Source organism: Oncorhynchus keta, chromosome 10 (genome assembly GCF_023373465.1).
Source record: "Oncorhynchus keta strain PuntledgeMale-10-30-2019 chromosome 10, Oket_V2, whole genome shotgun sequence".
NCBI lineage: Eukaryota > Metazoa > Chordata > Actinopteri > Salmoniformes > Salmonidae > Oncorhynchus > Oncorhynchus keta.
In genome coordinates this window covers 20,704,713-20,732,659 of record NC_068430.1, presented here as the reverse complement: position 1 = coordinate 20,732,659, position 27,947 = coordinate 20,704,713, and the positions used below count along the sequence as shown (strand labels likewise).

The 27,947-nt window shown below is 44.4% G+C and overlaps 1 protein-coding gene across 13 annotated transcripts in view; it reads right to left on the bottom strand.

Moving 5' to 3' along the window:
* The window catches only part of LOC118388347 (inositol 1,4,5-trisphosphate receptor type 1-like), a 152,357-nt gene that overhangs the window by 72,004 nt on the left and 52,406 nt on the right, over nt 1-27,947 (bottom strand). For 7 of the 13 annotated variants that reach the window (XM_052526645.1, XM_052526646.1, XM_052526649.1 and 4 more), the window contains 29 exons: nt 27,163-27,304; nt 26,878-27,036; nt 26,603-26,775; nt 26,068-26,187; nt 25,642-25,836; nt 25,222-25,473; nt 24,970-25,111; nt 24,701-24,854; nt 24,292-24,482; nt 23,973-24,105; nt 23,729-23,783; nt 23,450-23,615; nt 22,948-23,112; nt 22,772-22,843; nt 22,522-22,659; nt 22,197-22,322; nt 21,886-22,086; nt 21,466-21,717; nt 19,628-19,753; nt 18,317-18,445; nt 16,779-16,899; nt 16,448-16,632; nt 13,724-13,872; nt 12,471-12,582; nt 11,821-11,856; nt 6,389-6,430; nt 5,387-5,434; nt 4,115-4,244; nt 466-653 (listed from right to left, as the gene is read on the bottom strand). In XM_052526645.1, the coding sequence (XP_052382605.1) occupies nt 466-653; nt 4,115-4,244; nt 5,387-5,434; nt 6,389-6,430; nt 11,821-11,856; nt 12,471-12,582; nt 13,724-13,872; nt 16,448-16,632; nt 16,779-16,899; nt 18,317-18,445; nt 19,628-19,753; nt 21,466-21,717; nt 21,886-22,086; nt 22,197-22,322; nt 22,522-22,659; nt 22,772-22,843; nt 22,948-23,112; nt 23,450-23,615; nt 23,729-23,783; nt 23,973-24,105; nt 24,292-24,482; nt 24,701-24,854; nt 24,970-25,111; nt 25,222-25,473; nt 25,642-25,836; nt 26,068-26,187; nt 26,603-26,775; nt 26,878-27,036; nt 27,163-27,304 (4,102 nt within the window). The remainder of the gene's footprint in view (nt 1-465; nt 654-4,114; nt 4,245-5,386; nt 5,435-6,388; nt 6,431-11,820; nt 11,857-12,470; nt 12,583-13,723; nt 13,873-16,447; nt 16,633-16,778; nt 16,900-18,316; nt 18,446-19,627; nt 19,754-21,465; nt 21,718-21,885; nt 22,087-22,196; nt 22,323-22,521; nt 22,660-22,771; nt 22,844-22,947; nt 23,113-23,449; nt 23,616-23,728; nt 23,784-23,972; nt 24,106-24,291; nt 24,483-24,700; nt 24,855-24,969; nt 25,112-25,221; nt 25,474-25,641; nt 25,837-26,067; nt 26,188-26,602; nt 26,776-26,877; nt 27,037-27,162; nt 27,305-27,947) is intronic. The other 6 variants (XM_052526651.1, XM_052526653.1, XM_052526652.1 and 3 more) reach the window with 3 other exon arrangements.

Sequence of the window (27,947 nt, the reverse complement as noted above, 5' to 3'; positions counted from 1 at the left end):
CTGTGCAGTGGGAAGCCAAGCCAGGGTTCATCAGGTAAAACCACTATACAAATACAAGCCCTATTATGTAACAGGCCTGTTAACGCATTAACTCACACAGAGATACACACACTCTCAAAAAACACAGGTTCAAAGTAAGAAAATGCAACTGCCTAACAATCACCCACCCCGCTCCCCACCACTATCCCCATGTTCCTCTCTTAACCTTGCTGTGCGGTCAGAGAAGTAATTGGTTTTGTTGCCATAGCAACCCCTTCTGGCTGGCTGAGAGGAGGGGAGGTAGTGATGCATTGGGGAGCTACTCAGAGCTTAGAGCTTGGACCTCTCCCAGCAGATAGACCATTAGTTCCTGCTCTGCCTCCACTTCTTGCTCTCCTCCTCTGGGCCCAGTCTCTCCCACTCTACCTCTTCTCTAACATGTTCTACTCATATCACATTGTGCCCCTGGCACGGGTTAATTCTCACCTGGATGACCGTGTTCCCGCCCTCCAGCAGGGCGATGGCCAATAGGATGCTCTCCTGGAAGATACGGTCGCTCGTGGCGTTCATGATGAGGTCAATTACCAGGTCGGATGCACCCTCTTTATCCAGACGGCACTGGACCTCATGCAGGGTCAGCTCCCCTCGGGCGGCGGCCGCCCCTGAACTCACCACTGGGGAGGGACAGGGAGAGAGAGACGGGGAGAGCGGGACAGGCAGATAGTCATCAAGAGCCAGAACAAACAAACGAAGGAAGGAAGGAAGGAAGGAAGGAAGGAAGGAAGGAAGGAAGGAAGGAAGGAAGGAAGGAAGGAAGGAAGGAAGGAAGGAAGGAAGGAAGGAGAGATAGAGACAGAGAGACAGACAGACATGTGAACCTGTCACTGTAAATGAGAGTAAAAGTACAATTGCATCATCTCACAGGGATTTCCTCAATCAAGAGGATTGCTTGACGGGCAGATTAAAGAGGTCAGTCTGTCTCTTTCCTGTTCATTGATTCACTGCATAATTAGCTTATTATATCATTTAATGAGATGAATCTTGATGGATATGATCTCTAAACTAAACCAAAAACCGGATGCCAAAAATATAATGATGATCATTCCATGTCTTGAAAATAGCTGTATTTCTTAGCTAAGACTAGCTAGCCTTGTCCAGTGATGACACCTGCTCCAGCCACACAAGGACGCAGATGTGTGATAATGTTACCCAGAGGGCCACTCTCTGGCTGTGGGAGCAGGTGTCCACACTCCACGAAATATTCTAATCAAGAGCTCGTCTCTCTGGTCGCCTGGCAACAGCACGGCTTGGCTCAGTCAGAGGAGAGTGCTCAAATGCTGAGGGACAGAGCCTGGGTCCAAAGTCTTAATGGCGGACATGGTGGGGGCAGGCAGGCATGCAGACACAAGCGTGAACAGGAAGGAACTCATTCCTATTCTCCAGGCGTGGAGAAGAGACTAACCATGACTCATCATCCTGATTAGAGTCTGGAACACGTCAACAAGCTTTAATACTCTGAGGTATTGAGATGTACAGTTGGGTCCCTTGATAAAGATGAGCTATATTGTATACGAAACAAATATATATATACACACAAGCTACCGGTCAAAAGTTTTAGAACACCTACTCATTCAAGGGTTTTTCTTTATTTGTACTATTTTCTACATTGTAGAATAATAGTGAAGACATCAAAACTATGAAATAACACATATGCAATCATGTAGTAACCAAAACAAGTGTTAAACAAATCAAAATAGATTTTATATTTGAGATTCTTCAAATAGCCACCCTTTGCCATGATGACAACGTTGCACACTCTTGGCTTTCTCTCAACCAGCTTCACCTGGAATGCTTTTCCAACAGTCTTGAAGGATTTCCCACATATGCTGAGCACTTGTTGGCTGCTTTTCCTTCACTCTGAAGTCCGACTCATCCCAAACGATCTCAATTTGGTTGAGGTCAGGGGATTGTGGAGGCCAGGTCATCTGATGCAGGACTTCATCACTCTCCTTCTTGGTCAAATAGCCTTACACAGCCTGGAGATGTGTTGGGTCATTATCCTGTTGAAAAACAAATGATAGTCCCACTAAGCCCAAACCAGTTGGGATGGTGTATTGCTGCAGAATGCTGTTGTAGCCCTGCTGATGAAGCGTGCCTTGAATTGTTGTTGAGATGTCTCTGTTACTTGAACTCTGTGAAGCATTTATTTGGGCTGCAATTTCTGAGAATTGTAACTCTAATGAACTTAACCTCTGCAGCAGAGGTAACTCTGGGTCTTCCATTCATGTGGCGGTCCTCATGAGAGCCAGTTTCATCATAGCACTTTATGGTTTTTGCGACTGCACTTCAGGAAACTTTAAAAGTGTGCCTTGAATTCTAAATAAATCACTGACAATGTCACCTGTAAAGCCCACATTATCACACCCCCTCCATGCTTCACGGTGGGAACCAAACATGCAAAGATCATCCTTTCACCAACTCTGGGTCTCACAAATCTCAAATTTGGAGTCATCAGACCAAAGGACAGATTTCCATCAGTCTAATGTCCATTGCTCATGTTTCTTGGCCCAAGGAAGTCTCTTCTTATTATTGGTGTCCTTTAGTAGAGTTTATTTTCCAGCAAATCGACCATGAAGGCCTGATTCACGAAGTCTCCTCTGAACAGTTGATGTTGAGATGTGTCTGTTACTTGAACTCTGTGAAGCATTTATTGTAATATCTGAGGCTGGTAACTCTAATGAACTTATCCTCTGCAGCAGAGGTAACTCTGCGTCTTCCGGACCTCTGCGTCTGGCGGACCTCATGAGAGCCAGTTTCTTCATAGCACTTGATGGTTTTTGCATCTGAAATTGAAGGAACTTTTAAAGTTCTTAAGATTTTCCGGCTTGATTTACCTTCATGTCTTAATTTAAAGTAGTGATGGACTGTATTTCTCTTTGCTTATTTGAGCTGTTCTTGCCATAATATGGACTTGGTCTTTTACCAAATAGGGCTATCTTCTGTACACCACCCCTACCTTGTCCAACACAACTGATTGGCTCAAATGCATTAAGAATGAAATAATTGACACAAATGAACTTTTAAGGCACACCTGTTAATTATGCATTCATTGAAATGCATTCCAGGTGACAACATCCTGATGTTGGTTGAGAGAATGCCAAGAGTGTGCAAAGCTGTCATTGAAGAATCTCAAATATAAAATATTTTTTGATTTGTTTAACACTTTTTTGGTTACTACCTGATTCCATATGTGTTATTTCATAGTTTTGATGTCTTCACTATTATTCTACAGCTGAGAAAATAGTAAAAATAAAGAAAAACCCTTGAATGAGTAGATGTGTCCAAATGCTATATATATATAACCACTATATATATGTATATATATATTTTGTGCATGATAATTTTATATATATATATATATATATATATGGATATTTATATATATATAAACAGCTTTTAAAAAATAATAATAATAATATATGCCATTTAGCTGACGCTTTTATCCAAAGCGAAAATCAAAATAAATCAGCCAAGACCTCAGAAAATAAATTGTACACCTCCAAAAGTGTGGTTCATCCGTAGAAGCAGTCATGTGTGCTGCATACATTCTACGTATGGGTGGTCCCGGGAATCGAACCCACTACCCTGGCGTTACAAGCGCCATGCTCTACCAACTGAGCCACAGAAGGACCAATTGGGAATGTGATGAAAGAAATAAAATATGAAATAAATCACTCTACTATTATTCTGACATTTCACGTTCTTAAAATAAAGTGGTGATCCTAACTGACCTAAGACAGGGAATTTTGACTAGAATTTAGTCAGGAATTGTGAAAAACTAAGTTTAAATGTATTTGGCTAAGATGTATGTAAACTTCCGACTTCAACTGTATATGTATACATACACACACAATATATATATATATATATATATATATATATATATATATATATATATATATATATATATTATTTTATACTAATCCAATTGTTCAGAGAAAAATATTTTGTGTGACAAGTAAAAAATAACATCTCAAAAATATAGTGTTCAAAATGACTCCACTGTATACTCTACGTCAGCCAGTTCAGACAAACAGATACAGAGTGTCACAGAGATACATTGACACACAGGTACCTGCTCGAGGTTTCCCTTCTGTTCCAGGGGGGACAGGACCATTGATGAACGTCGTCACACTGTCCCTTCTGGCCCCAGGCTTGATGTTCCCATAGTAACGATTCACCAGAATCTGCCTCAGGGCTTCACCCTGGTGGAAAGAGGTGATGTCAGAGGATGAAGCCTACATCATCATCATGAGATAAACCCTAGAGTCGATGTCTGCGCCCCCAAGGACATCAAATTAGGATAATACTAAATAATCCCCATAAAATCTGTCAGTTTAAACTAGAGATATACACGTTTTTTTTGCATTGGATGCGTCTCAATCCACCGCACCACTCCCCCATCTGCAGTGAAAGGTGACAGAGCTAGAGGTCCGAACGGTTTGGCCTACAAACTATTATGACCCCTCTATGGAAAGATGAGACTGTCACGAACACAATAGTGTTCTCCATTTTGCTCCACAAGCGTTTGGGACTCGTCTGAAGTCGGTACAGCCGATCTGCCAACTTCTGTCTCTAGAGGCCAAACAGTTGGGCTGCACACCAAGACCCATCTGTGGGAAGATGAGACTCTCACGAACACGTCGGTTGTTTTCCTGTAGGATACCTCACAAGACTCGTCTGAAGTCCACCGCCACCCGTTGAAAAAAATGTATGGAATTATTTACAGTTTAGTGCATCAAATAATGGGTTGAATACATAAATAACCGAATAAAAAAATAAAACAAATCCTGATCTTTTTTATATCTCACAGATATAGGACAGACACTTCTTATCTGTTGTTATATGTAGTGAAACTTTTATTCAATGCATTTGTTTGGGCTAATAGAAGTAAGGTCAAATTAACAATTTCATCAAATCATTTTTTAAATATATTTTTTATATTTCATGGGGTCGTAAAATTCCAAATAAAATAGCTAAATCATCATTGGTATGAACTTCTTACTGCAGCCCAACCTTCTGTTACTTAGGTAACTTGCATCCAAACTGCAGTTCCATCGATACTTGGTATTGCATGAGCCTCGGAATGTTCCAACTCATATTTATACATATCAGTTTTGTATATTCCTCTTTAAACCCATTGACACTCACACCCAGTGGCCAGTTAGTTAGTAGGGGGGTAACCCTGTGAGTAGGTGGGCATGCTGTGGAAGCAGAGTGGCTGCAGGCGAGGGCAGAGTGGTGCATCAATGCATTAAGACAACCAGCCCAGCAATGGTGGGCCAGAGAGAGCAGTGTTGGGGGACACTGGACCAGAAAGGATCAGACCAGAATGGACTCTACCTACCCTCCTCTGGTCCTCCAGTTGCTTCTCGGGCTGGTTGGGGTCAAGCTCCTGAGGGTGAGGTGAGTTAGCAGAAAGCAAATCAAGTCCAAAAAGGAAATTAGGGAAAACAAAAACAAAACAAAAGAGGGGTGTTAATACTGTGCACATTAGTCACTTTCCTGACATGCAGGAAACTGGGCCAAATGACATCATGCAGTTAACAGAGGGAGGTGGGTGGTGTGTTGGGGTGGATGTGGGGTAGGAACGTAACCATGCAGGCTTAGAGACGAGAAAAAAAAAACTAAAAACATAAGGTGGCTTGGTGCCGGAACAAAAGGTCATTAATTTAAAACCATTTTCATTTAAAACATTTACGTTAACAATGTTAAACAAGGCTTAAATATTGCTGCTCACTCCTTTAATATTGGATACATTTCAACCGATAAACTGTACAGGTCAGAGTATCTCCCTTGTTACTTTGCAGTCGTCACACAAATGAAACCATGTTAATTACATAAGGTAGCAAGAAGCTGCCAGGGGCAGAAACACAACTCAAGCCATGAGAAAAAACCCAGCCCTATCCAGGTTACATAATGGAGTCAGTGTTGTGTGCTAGTAAGGCCACGGACACAGTGTAAACCCATGTTCCCATCTGCCGTGGAAAAACACCTAGCGCGCAGTTCCAAAACCCTGCAGAAAGAAGGTCAGGAAACTGGACTGGGATGGGGTGATGAACAGAGGGAGGGAGAGATGGACAAACATATGCCGGTTCACAGTATTATAGAAAGTCCACAAGCTGGAAACATTGGCGTTTGTTATGTGTGTTTTGGTGAGTCGGACCTGAAAAAGGAAAGACGTGGGGAAGGATTTGACTTGTTCCATCTAGATGAGCGGAGAGGAGTGATGACTACTGTAATGGAATGCGGCCACCACAACGTAGAGGACGGACAATCTACCAACTACAGTATATTCAACAACAACCCATATGCTGAGGCCCAGGGCCAATATGGGTGTTGAACTCACATCTGCAGCAGGAACTTCTGGCTCAGCCAGCGGAGGGGCCAGCTGATTGGATAGATAAATAAAAGGTCTGGGTTAGTCAAGGTGTGGCTTAGACAACAGTTAGTCATGCTGTTGCTACAAAGAGCAGAACTCTCCCTGAGCAAATTAACCTCAGGCAGCTCTCAGGTCACCTGCCTCACAGTGCAAACAGACCGATACAAGGCCATGCCGCTTTGCAAAGAAGCTCCCTGCCCGTCTGGCTGGTTACAGTTAATCAGTTGGCCTGTCATGTGCCCAACAGTAATAAAAGCGCATGACTCAAAGCCAGCCATGGAGAAGCAAGGGCACAACAAACATGCCCTTATCTAACGTATCTACAGTATTCTAAGTTTCTGCGGTTATTGGAGCACTCTGTGTCATCACTATTCTACGCTCCTTGTGTTCACATGCCACTGCTTTCACACAGTTGCTTGCATGTACAAATGTACTGTTTAGTTTTTTTACGTGAAAGGATTAGAAATTTCACGTCCTAACATGAAGGACTAAGGGGTTACGACGGACAAATCAGACTTGCAGATATGGCTTTTAGTGGCATGACAGAAGTACACTACATGAACAAAGGTATTAGGACACCTGATCGTCAAACATCTCATTCCAAAATCAAGGCCATTAATATGGAGTTGGTCCCCCTTTGCTACTGTAGTGGGAAGGCTTTCCACTAGATGATGGAACATTACTGCGGGGAATTGCTTCCATTCAGCCACAAGAGCATTAGTGAGGTTGGGCATTGATGTTGGGCGATTAGGCTTGGCTTACAGTCGGCGTTCCAATTCATCCCAAAGATGTTTGATGGGGTTGAGGTCAGAACTCTGTGCAGGACAGTCAAGTTCTTCCACACCAATCTTGACAAGACATTTCTGTATGTGGGGGGGGGGGTAGCCCGAACCATGAAAAAAAGCCTGAGACAGGTGTATAAAATTGAGCACACAGTCACGAAATCTCCATAGACAAACATTGGCAGTAGAATGGCCTTACTGGAACTCGGTAGTGAGTGTTGCAACCTAGGACAGACAATTTGTATGCGCTATGCGCTTCAACACTCGGCGGTCCCGTTCTGTGATCTTGTGTGGCCTACCACTTCGCGGCTGAGCCGTTATTGCTCTTAGACATTTCCACTTCACAATAACAACACTTACAGGTGACCGGGTTTGGCAGGGCTGACATTTGAGGAACTAACTTGTTGGAAAGGTTGCCACGTCGAAAGTCACTGAGCTTTTCAGTAAGGCCATTCTACTGCCAATGTTTGTCTATGGAGATTGCATGCCTGTGTGCTCAATTTCATACACCTGCCCACAACGGGTGTGGCTGAAACAGCCGAATCCACCAATTTGAAAGGGTGTCCACGTACTTTTATATATATAGTGTATTAGTGATACAGTGCATAATAATATATGCAAATGAAAAAAAGCATTAAAACTAACATCACAAACAAAAAAAACGAACACCTCAGCTGACACTCAGACTCATACTCAGACTCAAATGCTTGCTTAAACACCTTGTTAAAAAGGACCTTTAGAAGGAGTAGACAGATGTGATACATTGAAATGGAAATGCAAAGTGAAAAGGCAGAGAGACAGATAGACAGACCACAGTGGGGTTGACTCTGCCCCAGTAGCCCAGTCATGCTGACTGAGTAATTGTTAGACTAGACAAGAATCTCCCCTTATCAGGCCCCTCTTTACATAAAACATCAATATCCACAGGAAAAAGGATGATGCATGCAAACAAAGCTCAAATGTGTCAACCCTGATTCACTTGTCTATTTCAATTCAATCACAATGTCATAGAGTTACTTTCAAGTGTATTTCCCATTGGTCACATTTTGAGTGGTGGAGAATGACATTCATTACGGTCCTCATTGGACCTGATTTGTCTTCCATGTTCCAGTGAGCTGAAGGCTGAGGTCGACCTGCCCAAGTGTCTGTGTTAGAGATGTTGACGATGAGTATGATGCGTCTCCTCTCTAATGCCCAGGAAGCTCAGATTCAAACTCGCATTAGACAGCTCTGCTAGAGTTATAATGTCAAAATACATTAGTTACTCACCAAATATGCAGTTTCTCTACACAGCTCGACCCATGACTGCCAACATTGGTTCCACTTATACGTTTTCTCAGACTATATGACGTTGAATATATAGTAGTATAGTATAAGTATATAGTAGTATAATGGGCGGGATCACTACAAACATTAGGTCATCTGTCACATTTCAGTTACTGCCACATTTCAGCAGTGGAAAGATGAAAGGATTCTGCACTTGTCTCAAGGTGTGAAGATGAATAACACCACCCCCTTCTTTCTGTTTTATATAACCTGCCTGACCTTTCGTCTAGTGACAGGACTGTCATCCTAGCAATAACTACCTGTCCCTGGCCCCCATCCCCGCTGATCCCCCTCATATCCCCTAGCATTATTATTATAGCTTAGAGAGTGCAGTAAATAGGCAGGTAGAGGGGATAATCAAAGGGGGAGGACAGAGAGATGATTTCCTTTGTTCTTGTCTGACACCATTACATCAGTGGTCTTCCGTGAACCAGAGGTGGTCCTGAAACAGTTAACAGGTGTAGGCTGTGCAGTGCCCCTCACCCTGAAACAGTTAACAGGTGTATGCTGTGAAAATGGCCTGTACTCCTGCCCTCCCTTGCCACGCTCCCTTGCTCGCCCCAGCGCCGCCCAACACGAGGCACTGCCAGTCTTTCAGTAAACAGCCCCGCCGCACTTTTACTGGCAATTACTGATGAAGGTCACACATCAGTGGAGAGTCTGAATTCCAGGGGAAAAAAATTACGTTAGCTCTTATGTAACCGCTGCCTGCGAGCTGGCGGGAGCCCAAGAAACGTGCAGGATGAAGGCAGGCTACATGGAAACTGGGCCAGAGCTGCACGGCCAGCAGAAATGCCTATAGTTCCCCCTGTTGGAGGGGATCAGAGAAACAACTAGGGTCCCCTCGCCTAACACACACTGCAGAAGCTCTGGGAATAGCTGAGGACAAGCAGGGACATACTGAGGCAGAGAGGACACCAGCACTGAGTGATGCAGAATAGCCGTGAAGGGAGAGAAGAGGGAGAGACAGAGAGAAACAGATTGGTATAGAGAGAGAAATAGAGAGGGGGACAGAAAGAGCGACATTGCCAGGGATAATGAGACGATAGCGATCAGCCGGCATGGACACACACAGCAAGGAAAGGGAGTGAAAGAGTCACACGGCACACACACAGGAACAGACCTACAGTCCCCAGTGCTTCCCAGATGACTAGGGGGAGTACTGTACTATATGTCAGGCCTGTAGCGGGGTACGCCACAGAGGAGGTGCAATGTCGGGCAGAGCAGAAATGCGGGCTGAACACAGGGCTAATTTAAAAGCTAACTGACAGACAGCCCAGTGCTGCTGCTGCCATTTCTGTCGCGGAGGGGAAGTGTGGGCTTTGGATCAGCATGGAGCATGGGACACTGCGTCCCATAGGGGGGCCCTCCTGGGTCCATGCACGTGCCGGATGTGTGGGTGGGGTGTACACATTCTTCAGACACTACGAATGGGAAGGGTCCGTTCAGGCAACAAAGAAGTAGCCGGGGATTTCCATCCCTGGATAACACTGGGGGGAGGAATGGAGGGAGGAAAAAGAGAGAGAAGACACTCATGTGAGTATGTGACCTGGCAGACATACAGCTCAGATCGTAGACTCTCCAACGGTCAGTCTAACTGATATCTGTGTTTACCTCTCCTTCTTATCAGTCTCTCTCACTCCATTGTTTGCTTTCATTTTTTTCCTGAAAGGAAGTTAGTCTCTACTGCTGTAACTCATTACCATCTCGTGTACATGCTCATTTACTAGACAATACAAGTTGACTAGATGATGTTATTGTGGCCAAAAAGATAACTACAGTAATACTGCAACTAATACTAAACAAAACCTTCTAAAGGTAAATAAATAAAAAAAAACGATATATTCTGTGATTGAAGGTTGTGCTTTTAAATGTCATACCTTCTCAATATAGGTTTTGGTCAATGTGGTGTCCTGTACAGTCTGGTGCGTTGACATGGAGAAGGGGAATAATAATAGAACAGCTTCTGAGTAAAAGAGGTGTTCTGTTCTATGACATCAGTGAGAATGTGATGCCACATTAGTCCCTCCCATATGGCACCGGCCTCAGGCTTTCTGAAAGTCCCCTGACAGACGCAGTACAAGATGAAAGGGAAGAAAGAGGATATCTGCAGTTTCCACTTCCTCTAGGGCACGCACAGACACACTCCCTGATGTACATATACAGTACACACACGCAAAGCAAGAACACCTGCGCACCCAAACACCCCGTTACCCTCTATGGATGTGGGGATGATCTGGTTTCCACCACTACGTTTAAGGGATAGTTCCATGTGTATAAATACTCACACACCTGCTGTGGTAATGGTGATGGGGTGCTTAGGGGCAACCACCCTGCCCCTGTCCCTCTGACCACCATCCAAAGAGAGACTGGGTATGATCAACACCCCGACACCAACCTTCCCCCTTGCTGCTCCCCCCTCAAGCCAAACCCTGGCTCTTCATATCCTGCCTCCATTCAGATAGCCTACCACTTGATCTCCCAAAGGAATTTGTTCTGTCTAGCTTCAGTTCTGTGAGGAGAAAGTGGTGAATAAAGCTGCAAACCGAATTGAACTTGTTTCAAAGTTGCTTGCAGTTTGCACAATAAATATCTCCACTTTTCCCATTCAAAGGATACATAAATATACTATATGGCGTAGCACTGCAAATTACTGTACATCTTAAGTGACACAGTGCATTGAACACAAGGGGGGATAAATGAATCAAGGAAATGCACACAAACAAATGTGCAGATGGAGAAAGGAATGGCACCATTAAGTATTTCACCACAGAAATTCCAAAGCTGCTAAGACTAGAAAGTACATCAATATGACTGAACCATAAAGCCATCACCGTGTTCCAGTTATGTACTAAATGGCTACATCCACTGACGTGTAGACTCATTTTGCTCCTTGTGGTCTATCATTACAGTCTGTATGCACTGTTTCCTAAAATAAAAGATTGACAATATGCAAGTCCATTCTGAAAAGACACACAACTTCTGACACACTCATACAAAAGAAGTACACAATGACCAGCAACTAAACTTCAAGCAGATTACTACAATAAAGACACATAGGAGTATGGCAAGTTGGCAACATTACCAGACAGTTCTTAGCATGCTAGTGGTGGCACAGTTATACAGTACAACACATGGCAACTGGCAGCTACTCTGACAGACACAGAGAGAGCATGGGGAAGAGTTCACGGAGGTCAGCAGCACATAATACAGCAAAACTTTAGCACATGTGCATCTAGCTACACCACTAGTATGAGACGGAAATCAAACGAAAGAAGGAAAATGATCAACCTCAGCCACATCCATCTCATCATCAAAGGCAATGTGCTGGAAGAGAAGAGTATAGTGGCAGAGTTAGTAGAGCTGGGTTAAGGGGAGGGGAGGCAGCTGGAAACAGACAAACAGTTGGACAGAAACACACCATGTCAGTTAGTAAAAAACACACAAGTTACTACATCTCAAAGCAATGGATTTGTAAGTATCAACAGAACAGCAGAGAGAACAAAGTGCATTAATCAGAGATTAGTACAGAGAGTCATTGGCACATAAATGGTGTATTAGTTTTTAAGCGCGTGTCTTAGTGTGTGATTGTGAATAGCACGGAGGATACCGTATATACACACACCCTTGGCATCTTATTCCTGCAGAAGGGCGGCAACTGCTACTGTAGGTTATAAACCAAGCCAAAAGACTCATCCCATCCAATCACAGACCTGAGTACACCCAGTATCTTGGGGAGGGCACAGGTCAGCAGAGGAAAACTGAACCTCCAACTCCATCTTTGCTCTTAAACCCTGACCTCTGCACTGACCTCTGTAAAGAGCTACAGAATAACAGGCCTCCTAGTAACTCTGTTTCCTCTCATGATAAATCCCAGCGTAGAGAGAACCAGATGAGTATTGTGAGGTGGTGAAGAGGGCCATTTTAGTGTAGGTAGCTACCTTCTCCCCATAGCCACGGTCTTTGGTCATCATCTCCCTCAGAGTCTGCAGCACCTTGATACACAGCCGCTCCTCGTTCTCCTCCAGCAGCTGTTTGGTGTGTTTGATGAGCCTGGGCAGAGGTCAGAGGTCAGGGGCAGGTGGATCACACATACTGCACTGTACAGAATTGCATACCACAACAACTAAAAAATACCCTGATTTCAGAGAGATTCTACTACAGTAATTACTGTTAATCTTGTAGTTTAGAGATGAGGGTAAATGTCTTCTTGGCATAATCCTAATTGATTGGCTTAATTTATTATTGGCTGTAAATGTTTGGGTAGAGATTTGACCTCACGTGGGTCTTAGAGCGGTCAATCAGGTTTTGCATTTTACTGTATTCATGGTTATGAGCCTTTAAATCCAAATTACCAATCCTGTATATGAGTCAAGTGCTGAAGCTTCAATGAACCAGTAGACCCAATGTCTTCTGGCATACAGGCTTTCCATAAAGGTCCCATTGTATTCTACACATTGAGGCTAGTACTGTACTGTACTGCCTTTGTACCGTAAGTCAGTTTCCTGAATCAGTGTGAACTGGTGGTGTCTCACGTGCTCCTCCACATATGAATTTCCCCTCCCTGCGGCCCTTTACAGTAGGCTAATCCCTGAGCAGGAATCTGTTCAAAGAGCACAGACATCCACATTCCCACCCTGTTATCCAATCTCAGCCCTTATCAAGGACAACACACACAGGATTGGCCTGGCCTGTGTGGGGGAGGCAGGCTTGGAGGGAGAGAGGGAGGGAGGGAGGACTGTGTGAGGGAGCCAGAGCTCCAGTAGGCTCAGGGTAGGACATGTGAAAACAAAGCCCTGGGTCACTTCCGTACTTAGCCTGTTTGGAGCGGGACGCCCTGCTCAATGATGAATTCAGTTACTGTGTAGACTTACAGGGGAAATGTGTCCCAACTCTAGTTACAGCACAACAGGTACAGTATGAAAGAGCTCAGATCAGGTTAACACCATGCATTCCTGAACACTGAGACAGTATCATGAGACTGTACAGACTTTTCAGTCAAACCACAGCTAGGTAATTTCCTAGTGAACTAACCCTTATTTGGTTTACGAATGCTTTGGACGAAATTGCAGAATTTCAAAGAAAATTGCAGACTATGGTCCATCACTGGACGTGGAAAGAGGCGCATCGATTGTTTGTAAACTTGTCAGGGATGTGAGTGGCTTGCCGTGGTTTGTGGGTACTGGGGTCTCACTTGGAGATGAAGCCGCCGCTCTCACATTTCCTGCGGGCGTCTGTGTTCTCAGGGAACAGCAGCTCAGGGCGATGCAGCACGTCCACCAGGACAGACAGCTCAGCCTGGACCAGGGGATGCAGACGGTCCTCCAGGGCCGACACTATGTCCTACAACACAAAGCAGAGCAGAGGACAGGCACGGTTTGAGGCGTAGCAGAAACAGAGATAGGACACAGACAGGGCACAGGCAAACTCAGGGCATTGGCACACTGAATGTTAGATCAGGGGTAGGTCTGATCCCAACCTAACTGTATCTATGAGTTTGGTCCCTGGGTGCCAGCCCCTACTGTTGAAGTCCTGCCCCAACAGGGAAGCTGACAAAACGGAAAAATATGCTGGTCAACATTGTGACCTTATTGTCTCAGACTGCTCACTCGACAAACATATAAAAGCAGAAGTTAACCATTGTTTACCAAAAACAATGGCTGCCAAGGCAGCAGCAACTCTTCCTGGGGTCCAGCAAAATTAAGGCAGTTTATATAATTTTATAAACATTACAATACATTCACAGATTTCACAACACACTGTGTGCCCTCAGGTCCCTACTCCACAACTCCCACATATTTACAGAATAAAATCCTTGTGTACATGTGTGTATAGTGCGTATGTTGTTGTGTATGTGTATGCATGTGTTTGTGCCTGTTTGTGTTGCTTCACAGCCCCCCACTGTTCCATTTATCTGTTTGTTTTAATCAAATTGTACTGCTTGCATGAGTTATTTGATGTGGAATAGAGTTCCATGTAGTCATGGCTCTATGTAGTACTGTGTGCCTCCCATAGTCTGTTCTGGACTTGGGGACTGTGAAGAGACCTCTTGTGGCACGTCTTGTGGGGTATGCATGGATGTCCAAGCTGTGTGCCAGTAGCTCAAACATACAGCTCAGTGCATTCAACATGTCCCTCTCAAAAATAAAAGTAGTGATGAAGTCTCTCTCTCCTCCACTTTCAGCCAGGAGAGATTGCCATGCATGTTATTAATATTAGCTCTCTGTGTACATCCAAGGAACAGCCGTTTTGCCCTGTTCTGAACCAATTGCCATTTTCCAAAGTCCTTTTTTGTGGCACAACTGAACAGCAGTTCAGGTGCGACAAAACTAAGGCCTGTAGGACCTGCATTGTTAATAGTGCCGTTAAGAAGGTAGAACAGATCTTTATTAAGGACAGACTTCTCTCCACCTTAGCTACTGTTGAATCAATATGTTTCACCATGCCAGTTTACAATCCAGGGTAACTCCAAGCAGTTTAGTCACCTTAACTTGATCAATTTCCACATTATTTACTACAAGATTTAGTTGAGGTTTAGGGTTTAGTGAATGATTTGTCAAAAATACAATGCTTTTAGTTTTAGAAATATTTAGGACTAACTAATTCCTTGCCACCCACTCTGAAACTAACTGCAACTTTTTGTTAAGTGTTGCAGTCATTTCAGTCGCTGTAGTAGCTAACATGTATAGTGTTGAGTCATCCGCATACATAGACACTCTGGCTTTACTCAAAGCCAGTGGCAATTCATTAGAAAAGATTGAAAAACTTAAATTGCCTAGACAGCTGCCTTGGGGAATTCCTGATTCTACCAGGATTATGTTGGAGAGTCTTCCATTAAAGAACACCCTCTGTGTTCTGTTGAACAAGTAACTCTTCATCCACAATATAGCAGGGGGTGTAAAGCCATAACATATGTTTTGCCAGCAGCAGACTCTGATCAATAATGGCAAAAGCAACACTGAGGTCTAACAAAACAGCCCCCACAATCTTTTTATAGTCAATTTCTCTCAGCCAATCATCAGTCATTTGTGTAAGTGCTGTTCTTGTTGAATGTCCTTTTCTATAAGCATGCTGAACGTTTGTTGTCAATTTGTTTACTTTAAAATAGCATTGTGTATCTGGTCAAAGACCATTTTTTCCAAAACTTTACTAAGGGTTGGTAACAGGCTAATTGGTCGGCTATTTGAGCCAGTATAGGGGACTTTACTATTCTTAGGTAGCCGAATTACTTTTTCTTTCCACCAAGCCTGAGGGCACATACTTTCTAGTAGGCTTAAATTGAAAATAGGGCAAATAGGAGTGGCAATATGGTCTGCTAGTATCCTCAGTATGTTGGCTGAAAAGAAATTGTAACAAACTCTGTATTAACCTTCTTGGGAATTACAAATCTTTCCTTTACTATTGCACTTCCATGCATTCCATTTCTGGGAATGGATTGGCCAATTGACCTGGAGTTCCAAAACCTCAGCACATGAAGTCATGGCTAATTTTCCCAACAACAGAAGCAGGATGTTATTGAATTCAAAATCATAATGAAACTGATTCCCTGATTACCCATATCAAATGTTGTCAGAACTAGGCTTGAACCCACTGTTAGATGCAAACGTTAACTCCTCAATATATTCCAGAGTCTCACCTGTAGTCCCTCTATGATGTTCCTGTAGCTGACGGACATGGTCAGTATGAAGTCTCACCTGTAGCCTCTATGATGTTCCTGTAGCTTAAACATGGTTAGTATGAAGTCTCACCTGTAGCCTCACTATGATGTTCCTGTAGCTGACGGACATGGCCAGTATGAAGTCTCACCTGTAGCCTCTATGATGTTCCTGTAGCTTAAACGTGGTTAGTATGAAGTCTCACCTGTAGCCTCACTATGATGTTCCTGTAGGTGATGGACATGGTCATTATGAAGTCTCACCTGTAGCCTCTCTATGATGTTCCTGTAGCTGACCGACGTGGTGGCATTGGAGTCCCTCCTGGGGGCATTCTTAGCAGAGAGCCTCCAGCTCAGGATGGACTTGGTGACCACATTGTTGGACTTGACAAACAGGTTGTTCACCTGGCTGTCCAGGTCCACAGGGATGGCAATGGCTCTACTCTTGGCTGTGTGCAATGAAACAGTAGGATGCAAACTTAAGAGGAGAGCTCGTTTAACAAAAGTTTCAAAAGATGTTGAAATATTATATATATATATACTTTATCAAGACAGTGTTTGGGAAACAGGTGGAGGCCAAGTGCAGGTATCTTACCCACATCAGACAGCACCTTAATACAGGCCTCAACTGAGGCCTTCTGTGTGGGGGTGAGCCAATTACAGTGGAACACCCTAAACACCCCCTGAAGGAGCTGAACGAACACCGGCTGGCGAGTCTGAGGGAGAGAGAAAAAAAAGAGAAAGAGAGAAAGAGAGCCGATAGAAACAGACAGGAAGAAAGTAGAGGAGATATGAAAGGAGAGAAGACGTCAAAAGATGAGTCAGAAGCTACACATTAACCAAAGTTAAAATCCCCAGTGGTGATCAACAAAGGCTTTTGTGGTTTATCTCAGACCATAGGGTGCTCTCAGATACAAATTGGTCATGTTCTGCAGGGAGAAACCAGAGAAAAGTTTGAAACTGACAAGGTATTACCTGAATGCTAATTTATGTTTTCTGTTTCAAAGCGTTTTCTCCTGTTTGCCCGTAGAATCCTAGAATCTTTAACCGTATGTGCTGTAGACGTGCTATATTATACACCTACAGTAGGTAAGACGGTCTATCACTTCTAGTATGCCTGTTGGTTATTACCAGAATCAGTTCAGGTATCAACCAGTTCTGCTGTACCAATGTCTAACACATACAGTATCACCACTACCATCAGGACCTAACACCACCCTGTAAGCAAGCTGCACACAAACCTACAGCACAACATATACCTCGGTCATCTTTCCCAGAATGCTTGCCTGTCATGGGATAGAAGGGAATGAATATCATCATTAGGTGCTTCACATAAATTGTGTACACGCATATTACTGTAAGTGTCTTGGGATGTGGGATGGTGGACGGAGTTTTTAAGGGTGAGAAAATGACGATGAGAAAAACAAAACCTAATAAAGTCTAATGGGAGTGAAACTATTCCTGCAAAACAGGAAACGCAATTACTTACAAGCTAATCTTGCATTGGTATTACTAGCCTACACCACGAGTGGTTGAAAAAGCCATAGAGTGAAGTGGACAAGTCTTCCAAGAAAAGCAATGGGCTACTCCCTCACACGGCACACCTCCCACCCTCTTTAGGCTACAGTAGACCACAGAGTGATTGACCATTCTCTACTTGCTGTTTGCAAACACATCCCAGCAGTGATGGCATCTTGCGAAACAAAGATCTGGGAAGGAACTCGGGGGAGGATTCTCAAGACGCCAGCATCTGTAAAGGGTTCTTGGAAGGTGCTGACTCAGTTCCATATGAAATCTATTGCTAGTTTAGGACTTCTGGTAAGTAACACACCCAGGGGACAGGAAACTAACCACAGCTGGACATTTACCCATACTTACATACACTTGACGCGCCACCTATTTGAAGAAATGTAATATGTTACATGATAAATGTAAGTGTGTGGGCCTTTGGGGATAATGTTCATGAATGCCCTTTATAAAACAACAAGTTAACACAGATCACTATCAACAGAAAATTATTGATACCAGATTTCATCCGACAGCTCAGAATATCCACCATTCAACTGCTTGGATTGTAACATGTTGTGTGTTATGGTGGTTATTTAAATTGTGTTGTTTTGCAGTCATGGTTACCTGCAGACTGGTGCTCTGGTCAGAGAAGGGCGAGCTGAAGAATGTGGTGACGATGCTCATGACCGTCTCTGTCACGTAACCCTCCAGAACCGTGTCTGCATGCTTCCTGTCACTGGTGTTGTTGCACACCTACAGACAGCAGACACAGATATACACGGTTGACTCATCAGACAGTGGGTAATGGGTGAGCATTCACTGGATCACACTTCCTCCCTTAAAACACTTCAATGACTCTAGTCACACAAGTCATAGACGGTTCTCTCTGCTACTGCACAGCAAGCAGTACTGGAGCGCCAAGCCTGGGACCAAAAGGCTTAACAGCTTCTACCCCCAACCCATGAGACTGCTGAATGGAATATTGGCATTGACCCGCTTATTTTATTCTTATTTGTTGCACTGACTGTCTTACACAGGCTCGATGTATAGTCATTGGACTCTAACCACACAGTCAGACATACATTACATTTACATTTAAGTCATTTAGCAGACGCTCTTATCCAGAGCGACGGACTACACTGGCACTGCAACACACACAAACATATATTCATATGGACGCCACACACACGCACATTCCTTCACACACGCTGCTGCTACTCTCTGTTTATTATCTATGAATAGTCACTTTACCCTTACCTACATGTACATATTAACTCAGTTACCTTGACTACCCTGTACCCCTGTATACATTGACTTGGTACCGGTACCAGTAGCTTCATTATTGTTATTTTATTGTGTTCCTATTTTTCCTTTAGTTTATTTAGCACATTTTTCTTACAATTTTAAAACTCTGCATTGTTGATTAAGGGTTTGTAAGTAAGCATTTCACGGTAAGGTTGTATTCTGTTGTATTCGGCGCATGTGACAAATACAATTTAATTTGCATCCTCAGTGGTCTAAGCCACTGCATCACAGTGCTAGAGGGGTCACTACAGACCCGGGATCGATCCCGGACTGCATCAGAATCGACTGTGATCGGAAGTCCCATAGGGCAGCGCACAATTGGTCCAGCCTTGTCCGAGTTAGGGGAGGCTTTGGCCAGGGTTAGGGGAGGGTTTGGCCGAGTTAGGGGAGGGTTTGGCCGGGGTTAGGGGAGGGTTTAGCCGGGGTTAGGGTAGGGTTAGGCTCTTGTGTTTTCTGGAAAACCTGAGAATTTTGGGAAAGTTACCAGAATTTTTAAACCATAACACTTTATTTGGAGAGTCTCCCTGTAGAACGCTTAACAAACTATCAACAAGCTATCAGTAACATGTCACCTGCATGTCTGTTGACAAGCCATAAGATATGGAACAGATGTAATGTGTGTTTATTTACCCTGCATATGTCCACCAGGAAGTTCTCAAAGAGCTTCCACATGTGGTTGCTGGTGTAGATCTCCTTCATCTCCACCTCTGTGTCCACGTAGCAGTGATTCAGGAAGTTGATGTAGGCTATCTTCACCTAGAGAGGAAGGTCGGAATTAAAGGGTGACGGCACTTTGTGATTTGGCCTCGTTTTGAAGATTGCTCATTAAGAAATGCTATAGAACTGAAGCCAAGCAGGAGCCAAATGAGAGCCGTCTTGGTTGTGTGGGTTGATATGGGTCTGTAACGTTTGCATATTAACTGGTGGTTCGAGCACTGAATGCTGATTGGCTGACAGCCGTGGTATACCACGGGTATGCATACCACGGATATGACAAAACATAGATTTTTACTGTTCTAATTACGTTGGTAACCAGTTTATAATAGCAATAAGGCACCTCTGGGATTTGTGGTATATGGCCAATATACCACGGCTAAGGGCTGTATCCACACCCCCTCGGGCCTTATTGCTTAATCATACCCTGGTAGGTACCGTTGTTTGTCCCTACTGAGTCACCGTAGCAACAACATAGCCACTTCTTCAAAATAGTCACTTTGTTAAAATAGTCAGAATGAATCTAAGATAAATCAAGAAATCTGAAATTAAATGTAGACTTTTTGCAGAGGTCTAATTTAGGTGTTTGGTGCAGCATTTCTCACGTAAAAAAAATAGCATGGAAAATTAGTCAGTGCACTCCGTACAGTCTATCAAGTCGGGAAAGTCTAGCTACGAGCTCAGGACTGATTTCTGAGAACAATAACAAGTCTATAACATTATCTGCAAGCTGTCATACGATGATAAATAAAGCACAAGCTACACACTGTTTATCAGTTCCCAAAATCACTTGGTAGCTAGCTAAGTTTCAACTCTGATTGTCAATGAAGCTAGCAAGTAGTAGCTACTGTAACAGGCACATTGAGCAGCCAGGCCACAATCAGCTTATCAGGCCACAATCAGCTTATCAAGTCACTGGGGAGTGGCAAAGTGTCTGTTTCGGTGCCATTTAGTTTTTTACAACTTTATCTATTATCAGAGTGCGCGTCTGTCTGGCAGTGCTCAAAGAGAATCATGTTACAAAAACAGATTGCGGGGAGACACAAGATGCTCGCGAATGCCTGGGTTTTTGGAATATTGACAAGTTGCAGTTGGGAAACAAGTGTGCTCTGATCGTCTCAATTCAAATTTTCCCCCAAAAACGGGTACACTCGAGTGATAGACGCTATCAAACACATCAGCAAGTGGCCACTTCATAAAGGGCTTAGGGCCAAGGGTTATTTCAATATAATATTGGCGATGTGCTTTCTTATGTAAAATCGTCTGAGGCGCTGTATAATGGGCAGGTCTGTCGCACTGTCTGGAGGTTCTGGCTGCTATGATTGGATAGAGTGCGTACTGCTGATAGAGCGCAATCAGCACAGCTGCTTCCATACCAAAACCACCCATTAAGTCATGACTAACTCACTTACAAAACTCTGTTTTGGACGAGACTGGCTTTATGACCAAAACTATCCTATTTACACTTTGTAGTAAATTTTGACACTAGAATTTATGTTTCTGACTTATATTGATGCCACATAGACTGTTTAAAACCAGAAAAGTTTGTTCTAAGAGACAGTTGACCTTTAACAACTTTAGAGTTACCTAGGTACAGTACATCATTATTCTCAAGAGCCACATAATTATAATTTAGCCTAACTTGCTTCAAGAAGCATCTGTTCAGATGAGTTCCACAATATACAAATAGGGCTCATCATATCTTTCCAGCGGTCTACCCCGCTTGCCTGTTGGCCCAACCGACATTCACTCACCTCAGGGATGCAGTCCTCATGGGTGACCACCCTCACTATGTCATCCAGAGGCAGCAGAGAGTTGCACTTGATCTCTGTGTAAACATTTTTTCCCTCGGTGCAGACGGCCAGCAGCTCTACCAGGTGGATGTGGTACCTCAGAGCGCTGTTCTCATCCATACGGTCCCGTTCCGACCGCATCATCGTGACCAGAGTCTGGAAGGATGCACGGTCGTTGTAGAACACCAGCACATCCTCGCCTGAGTTCACCAGCTTAGCGGGAGGAAGACAGACATACTGTTCTTATCAGCTTCTACTGACACACCATATAGATTTGAAAGCAAGTTTGTTTGGGTAGTATTGCTGGTGTGTATTACAGAAATGCATAGTGTGTTTCATTTGAATTATAATCATGTGTGCACTGCAATTATCCTGCCCCACCTCAGCCATGACGGTGTCCTGACACTTCTTGATGAACTTGTTCTCAGCCTTGACAATGGTCTGCAGGAATTTGAGGTACTGTACATGGCGGCCATGCGTCTCGGTGCAGTGGACAAAGTGCTGCACCACGCGCTCGTTGATTTCACTGCACAGCTGGAAGTTATTCATGAAGATGTGTTGCATGGTGACTGCCTCCAGAATCTGAAGAGAAAGATAAGCATTAAACTAGCTGCTTTATTGGCATTGGAATGATGGAGAACCACTGGTTCTTCCCAGCCCACTGCCAACCCTTACCCCAGGAGTCCACTCACCCCTGGGTTGAGGAACAGGTTAATGTGCTTGTGCAGCAGGATCTGGTTCTGCTGGTTCCCTGCACAGAAGTTCTGGAGGAACTCATGGGCCAGCTTCATGATCTCTTGCATGCGGACGTCCTCACCCTAAAGTGTTCATCACAACAAGTACAGACAGACACACAACCCAAGAGCTGGAGCTATCATTCAAACCTTCCACAAATGTCATTGTTGACCTCGTAATTGTACAAGTCTATGTGCTTGCTTCATGCCTTTATGCCTTTTTAGTCTCTCTAAAGTATGAGGTGATGAGAGTATAGGTCTGGCCCATCCTATCTTTCAGTACCTTCTCATAGGGGATCTGCAGTAGCTCCAGCACCACACTGTGGGCTCCCATGTTCCTCAGTAGTCTCTGTTGCTGCTTCTTACTCTTCTTCCCTGACGCTCCCTCCTGGACACACAGCTTACTGAGCCGCAGCAGGATCTGAACAGAGGGGAAGAGAGAAGGGGCTCAGAGACTGACTACCTCATACATATCTGATGTGACTCCTTACAGTGTGTGATGGAACAATGAGAGAAAATTAAGAAGATTGTACCTCTTTCATAACCCTGTAATTATAACTGCTGGTGGTTTCCGTCTTCTTTTTGTCTGAGCTGCCTGAATCCCCCTGCACATGGACAGAGTTAGAATGAGAGCTTGTTCATATTCATGTGAAGCATTCAGCGAAAGCCTTCAGATGTACAGTAACCATTAGTTCAGTTGAAACAATACCTTATTTTTATGGTCGGACTCTGAGGGTCCGTCCCCTCCGTCATCATCCCCCTGCCTCTTGTAAACCCACAGCTCAGACTTTTCTACAATGGAGCGCAGCTGGTCCAGGTCTGACTTGATCTGCTTGTAGTTGTCCACATCTTGGCTAGTTACCAAGAGCTGGACCTAAGAGGAAGACATATACCTGAATGTAGACTTAATTGATTTTTTATTTAACCTTAATTTAACTAGGCAAGTCATTTAAGAACAAATTCTTATTTACAATGACGTACTACCCTGGCCAAACCCTAATGACGCTGGGCCAATTGTGCCCCGCCCCCTGGGCATTGAATATTCACAGCAAGCTAGGCCTTCAAGCGCCTTTTAACCCAATGACTGCTGCTAATTTATAAAATGACTTTCTAACTAAAGATAAGATGATTGATGGGTGTGAGGAGCAATGATACAGAGCACCTGTGTGTTCTTGTGGCTGTGGAGCCTATGGGATTGGGCAGTGGTCTACCTGTTTGAAGGCCATGAGGACCTCTTGTCTCTGGCTGAAGTGTCTGAAGAGCAGGTGGAGGGCCCCAGACACCAGGGGAGGATAGTCATGCATGGTGAGGTGTAGCAGCACCCTCAGGAAGGTTCTCCCTCCATGGTCATCCAGGTCCAGAGGGGTGTTCTCCTCACTGCAGGACAACACAACAGGCTCAGACAATGGGGACGCCAGTGTTAATACAGTGTAATCATGGAAACGGACACTGCACTCCATTGTATCAAGATTTCAAATGAGAGGGTTTACCTTCCTCCAAAGATCGCCTCTGCCTGCTCCTCAATGTTCTCAAAATCTAGAGCCCCTAAAAAGAAATTAAGCATTTACATTATTGTGAAGCCCTTTGAAGGCCATACTTCCCTTCAGAAACCATCAACACCATACATGCATTTAATCATTCTGAAAATAAACATCTGGATGTCTGTAGGGTCAGTAGCTTGAGGGTAAAAGCAGTAACAACAAAGGACACGGCTCTGGCTGTCAGTATGCTGACCTGTCATATTATTTCCATCCTGACTAGCACTAGATGGTGCGCCATCACCCTGAGGGTTACTCTCATCAAACTCCCGCTTGAAGATACAGAGTAGGCAGGAGATCCTGTAGTCCAGCCGCACATTCAGAATGAACTAGTGGACAGAAACAGAACGCACAATTTAGGCTTTCGAGCTCCCCACTAAGAATAATCATACAGAGAAAAATATGTTGTAGATTTTGTATACCATTTTATTTGATACTATGGGAAATCAAAGCCATGATAATTGGATACAATTATCAGACAATCTACATGAAAAGATGAAAAGGGCAGGACTTACCTGGAGGATCTCGATGATCTTGAGCTTAGTGTCCATCACCATGATGTCCTCCCTCTCCGGCTCCGTCTGGGTCTTGACCACGCCCTCCTCCGGCTGGTGGGTGGGGGTGACGGGTAGGAAACCCCCACCTCTGAGGACCACCTGGGTCATAAGCTCCCCCACCCCGTGGATAGACTTCATCACATTACTGCCTGTGGACACACACACACACACCTCAGAATTTAAATGGGGCACTTACTCACCGACAACACATTAACCAAACCTTATCAACTCCACCATGATTCATCATAGAAGGGAGGTGTATTGAGAAAGAGTGAGAGAGAGATAGTGCGCCTCAAATACAGTACATCTGTAACATCCAATACCAATTGACAGAAGGGTAACAGACAGGCAGCAGTGTGCTGTTCACCTTGTTTTTCCTCTCCTTTCTCCAGCTTGGTGACGGGGTATATGGTGCTGACATGAACACAGTCCAGGATGTTCAATAAGATCTTAGTCAGTCGCAGCAGGTCACTGAAGTTGTAGAAGCCAAAGTAAATGAGGTTCCTTGCCAGGTTAACTACCTTCATAGATAAGAGAGAAAAAGGAGGGGAGTAAATTCTCCACATATACATTATGCATTCCTACCTCAAAGTAAAGTTGTCTGGTTGACATCATGCTGTTTCCAGGGAAACCTACCTCGAAGGTGAGCTTGTTTTTCTCTCTGTCGTCGAAGGGGATGTTCTGAGACACCACAGACATCAGGTAGTTCTCCACAAACTCCATGGTCAGGCAGAACCTCTCCTTGATCTCATCTCTGGTTGTCCCATCATTGTCGTAGCTTAGAAAGGGAGAGAATATTCTTGTGTAAAGGGTAGCCTGTAGATGAGCTCAGGTAATGTAGAATATCTCTGAAAGGACTCTAATAGCACGTTCATAAACCCCACTCACTCGCCGATGGCGATCTTGGAGGGAATCTCAGACCACAGGCGGGCGTACTTGACGGGGGTGACCTGTTCCTGGGGGTCGCGGTCCACGTGCATGTGCAGCATCATGCGGCAGAAGGAGGCGCGCAGGTCATAGGGCAGGTCCTCGTCAGACATGCAGCGCAGGATCAGGTCCACGTCCAGCTGGCCAGAGATCTTATTGATGGCCAGGTACTGACGGTCCAGACACATCCGCGCAAACAGGTTCAGCTGGTACCTGCAGGACGGAGAGGAACATACTTTAACATCTGGTCAGGGCCCTAATCTGAAAGCAGGCCTACACATAGACAATCAAATTACTGGTGCATATGCTTCTACATACTGTCATAACACTAACTATCCAACCAAAACTCATTGTGAACCCTGTAAGGCCCTGATCCCTGACCTGTAATAGCTGACCACCTCCTGGTCCTCCTTCTGGCCCTCCTTGGCGTCCTGGGCCAGCTCTCTGACACTCTTGCTCCTGATCTCCTTGAGGTTGTCCCTCCAGAAGAGCCACACCTCTTCTTCGTCCTCCTCCGTTTCCACGGGAGCCTCCCCAATTGTTACAGCCTCAATCTCAAAGCGCGACAGCACTAGCCTGGTCGGCGGCAGATAAAACAGACAGTCAACAATGAAACTGCAGAAAATAATGAATACTGAAACAACACATCTGTGTTTTGTTTCCATAAATCGACAGCATTACTAATAACAGCAATTGAGCCAGTCTAATTAGAAAGCATCAGATCAATGTTCAAATACATGCACACACCCACGCTCATGTTTTCAGTGCTAGGGTAAAACAAAATCATCATATCTAGGGGGGGTATACTTAGTCTCGATGAGGATGTCTGCGTTGGAAGGGTCCAGCACGGCGTTACAGATTAGCTCCTGAGTCACTGGGATGGACTTGTTCATGGACACACACAGGTCAGACAGGTAGTCCAGAAACCTGAAGATAAGAGACGAAGAGAAAGGGAATGATTGTCAATGTACAGGCCCAACTGCCAGTGGCTACACTACAGGCTCCCAGAGTTGGCTTATTCTGGCTCTGTCCCAGTTCCCCTACCAGCTCCATAAGACTCCAGTAAAAGTCCTCTTTATCCAGGCCATTGGACCAGCATGTTTCTCATATCACCAGTAGCATAAGGCATGACTGGAGCTTGACAGCAGTAATGACAGCAATTACCTCCAGTGCCACGATCCCACACAATCCCTTCCTCTGATATCCTCATGCATACATTTGAATAAATCTACATCTACTACATTCCCTGGCTGGTGCTGTACAAAAAAAGCTCCACCCAAACAACCTTCTGAATCAGGCTCATGGCATGCCCCCATCCTATTGCCCCTCCTCTTGGTCTCACCTGGGCTCCCGGTTCTTCCTGACCAAGGTGACGAAGGTGTCAATCTCAGCAGCTGTGATGTGTTTCTCAAGGAGCTTGCGGTTGTTGTGGAGCAGGGCTGTTATCGTGTCCTCAGCCAGAACATCGTAGCCTATCTGTTTCTGCATGAAGCGGAACTGCTTGGCTATGTACTCCTGTAGAGGGGGAGTCAGTGAGTCAGTGCCTTTTAACAAAATAAATTCTGCATCTCTGCGTCTGATACAACATCAATCAATCAATAATTTATGCACACCAACCTGGTTCTTCCTGTAGTCTTGTTGGGAGTGCCGTAATACCCTGTAGCAGAGCCTGCAGATATGCCTGAAGGGGGCGTGGCGCTGGTCACCAAGCTCTTCCAATCGCAGCATGGGACCATCCCCGCTGTCCGTGAACGGGGCTTGGAGAAGTTTGAAAATCTAAAGAGGGATATGGATTCCATGTGTAATTTTTAATTGTGACGCTCAAACTGACAATGCAGAGAGGTCAACTCAACCAAGCCCAATGTAGATGATACTACTACTGTATTGTACGATGAGGTGTACCTGTTTAAGAATGTTTTGCTCCCTCATGAGTTTCTGTCTCTCTCGATTGGGCTTGTTGACCATGATCTCCAGCACATCCTGGCCAGTGTTGGGGATGTCACACACGAAGAAGACCAGGTCCTCTAGAAGCTTAGTGACAAACCTAGAGACCAAAGTGACAGGGCCAGGGAGGCGATTGGTTCTACCAAGGTACCAGATAACACCAACTCCTACAGCCAGCCTCTCCAGAGAGATGAGCTAGGAACAACAGCTAAAGGAGAAAAACTATGGTGTAGGTGTTAAAGAAAACCTACTACCTGGTGTAGGTGTTAAATGATGACAATCTCAACATGAGATCAAAAGTCCAACAGCAGCCTTCTAAAAATACTTTCAACCTACCAGATATACTACTGTTCAAAAGTTTGGCGTCACTTAGAAATGTCCTTGTTTTTGAAAGAAAAGCAAAACTTTTGTCCATTAAAATAACATCAAATTGATCAGAAATACAGTGTAGACATAGTTCATGTTGTATCTTTAATGGATTATCACAGGTGTACAGAGGCCCATTATCAGCAACCATCACTCCTGTGTTCCAATGTCACGTTGTGTTAGCTAATCCAAATTTATCATTTTAAAAGGCTAATTGATCATTAGAAAACCCTTTTGCAATTATGTTAGCAGAGCTGAAAACTGAAAACTAATGCTGGCATTATAGGCAGACTTCCTCTGTCAGTGTCTGTGTTCCTTTGCCCATCTTAATCTTCTCTTTTTATTGGCCAGTCTGAGATATTACTTTTTCTTTGCAA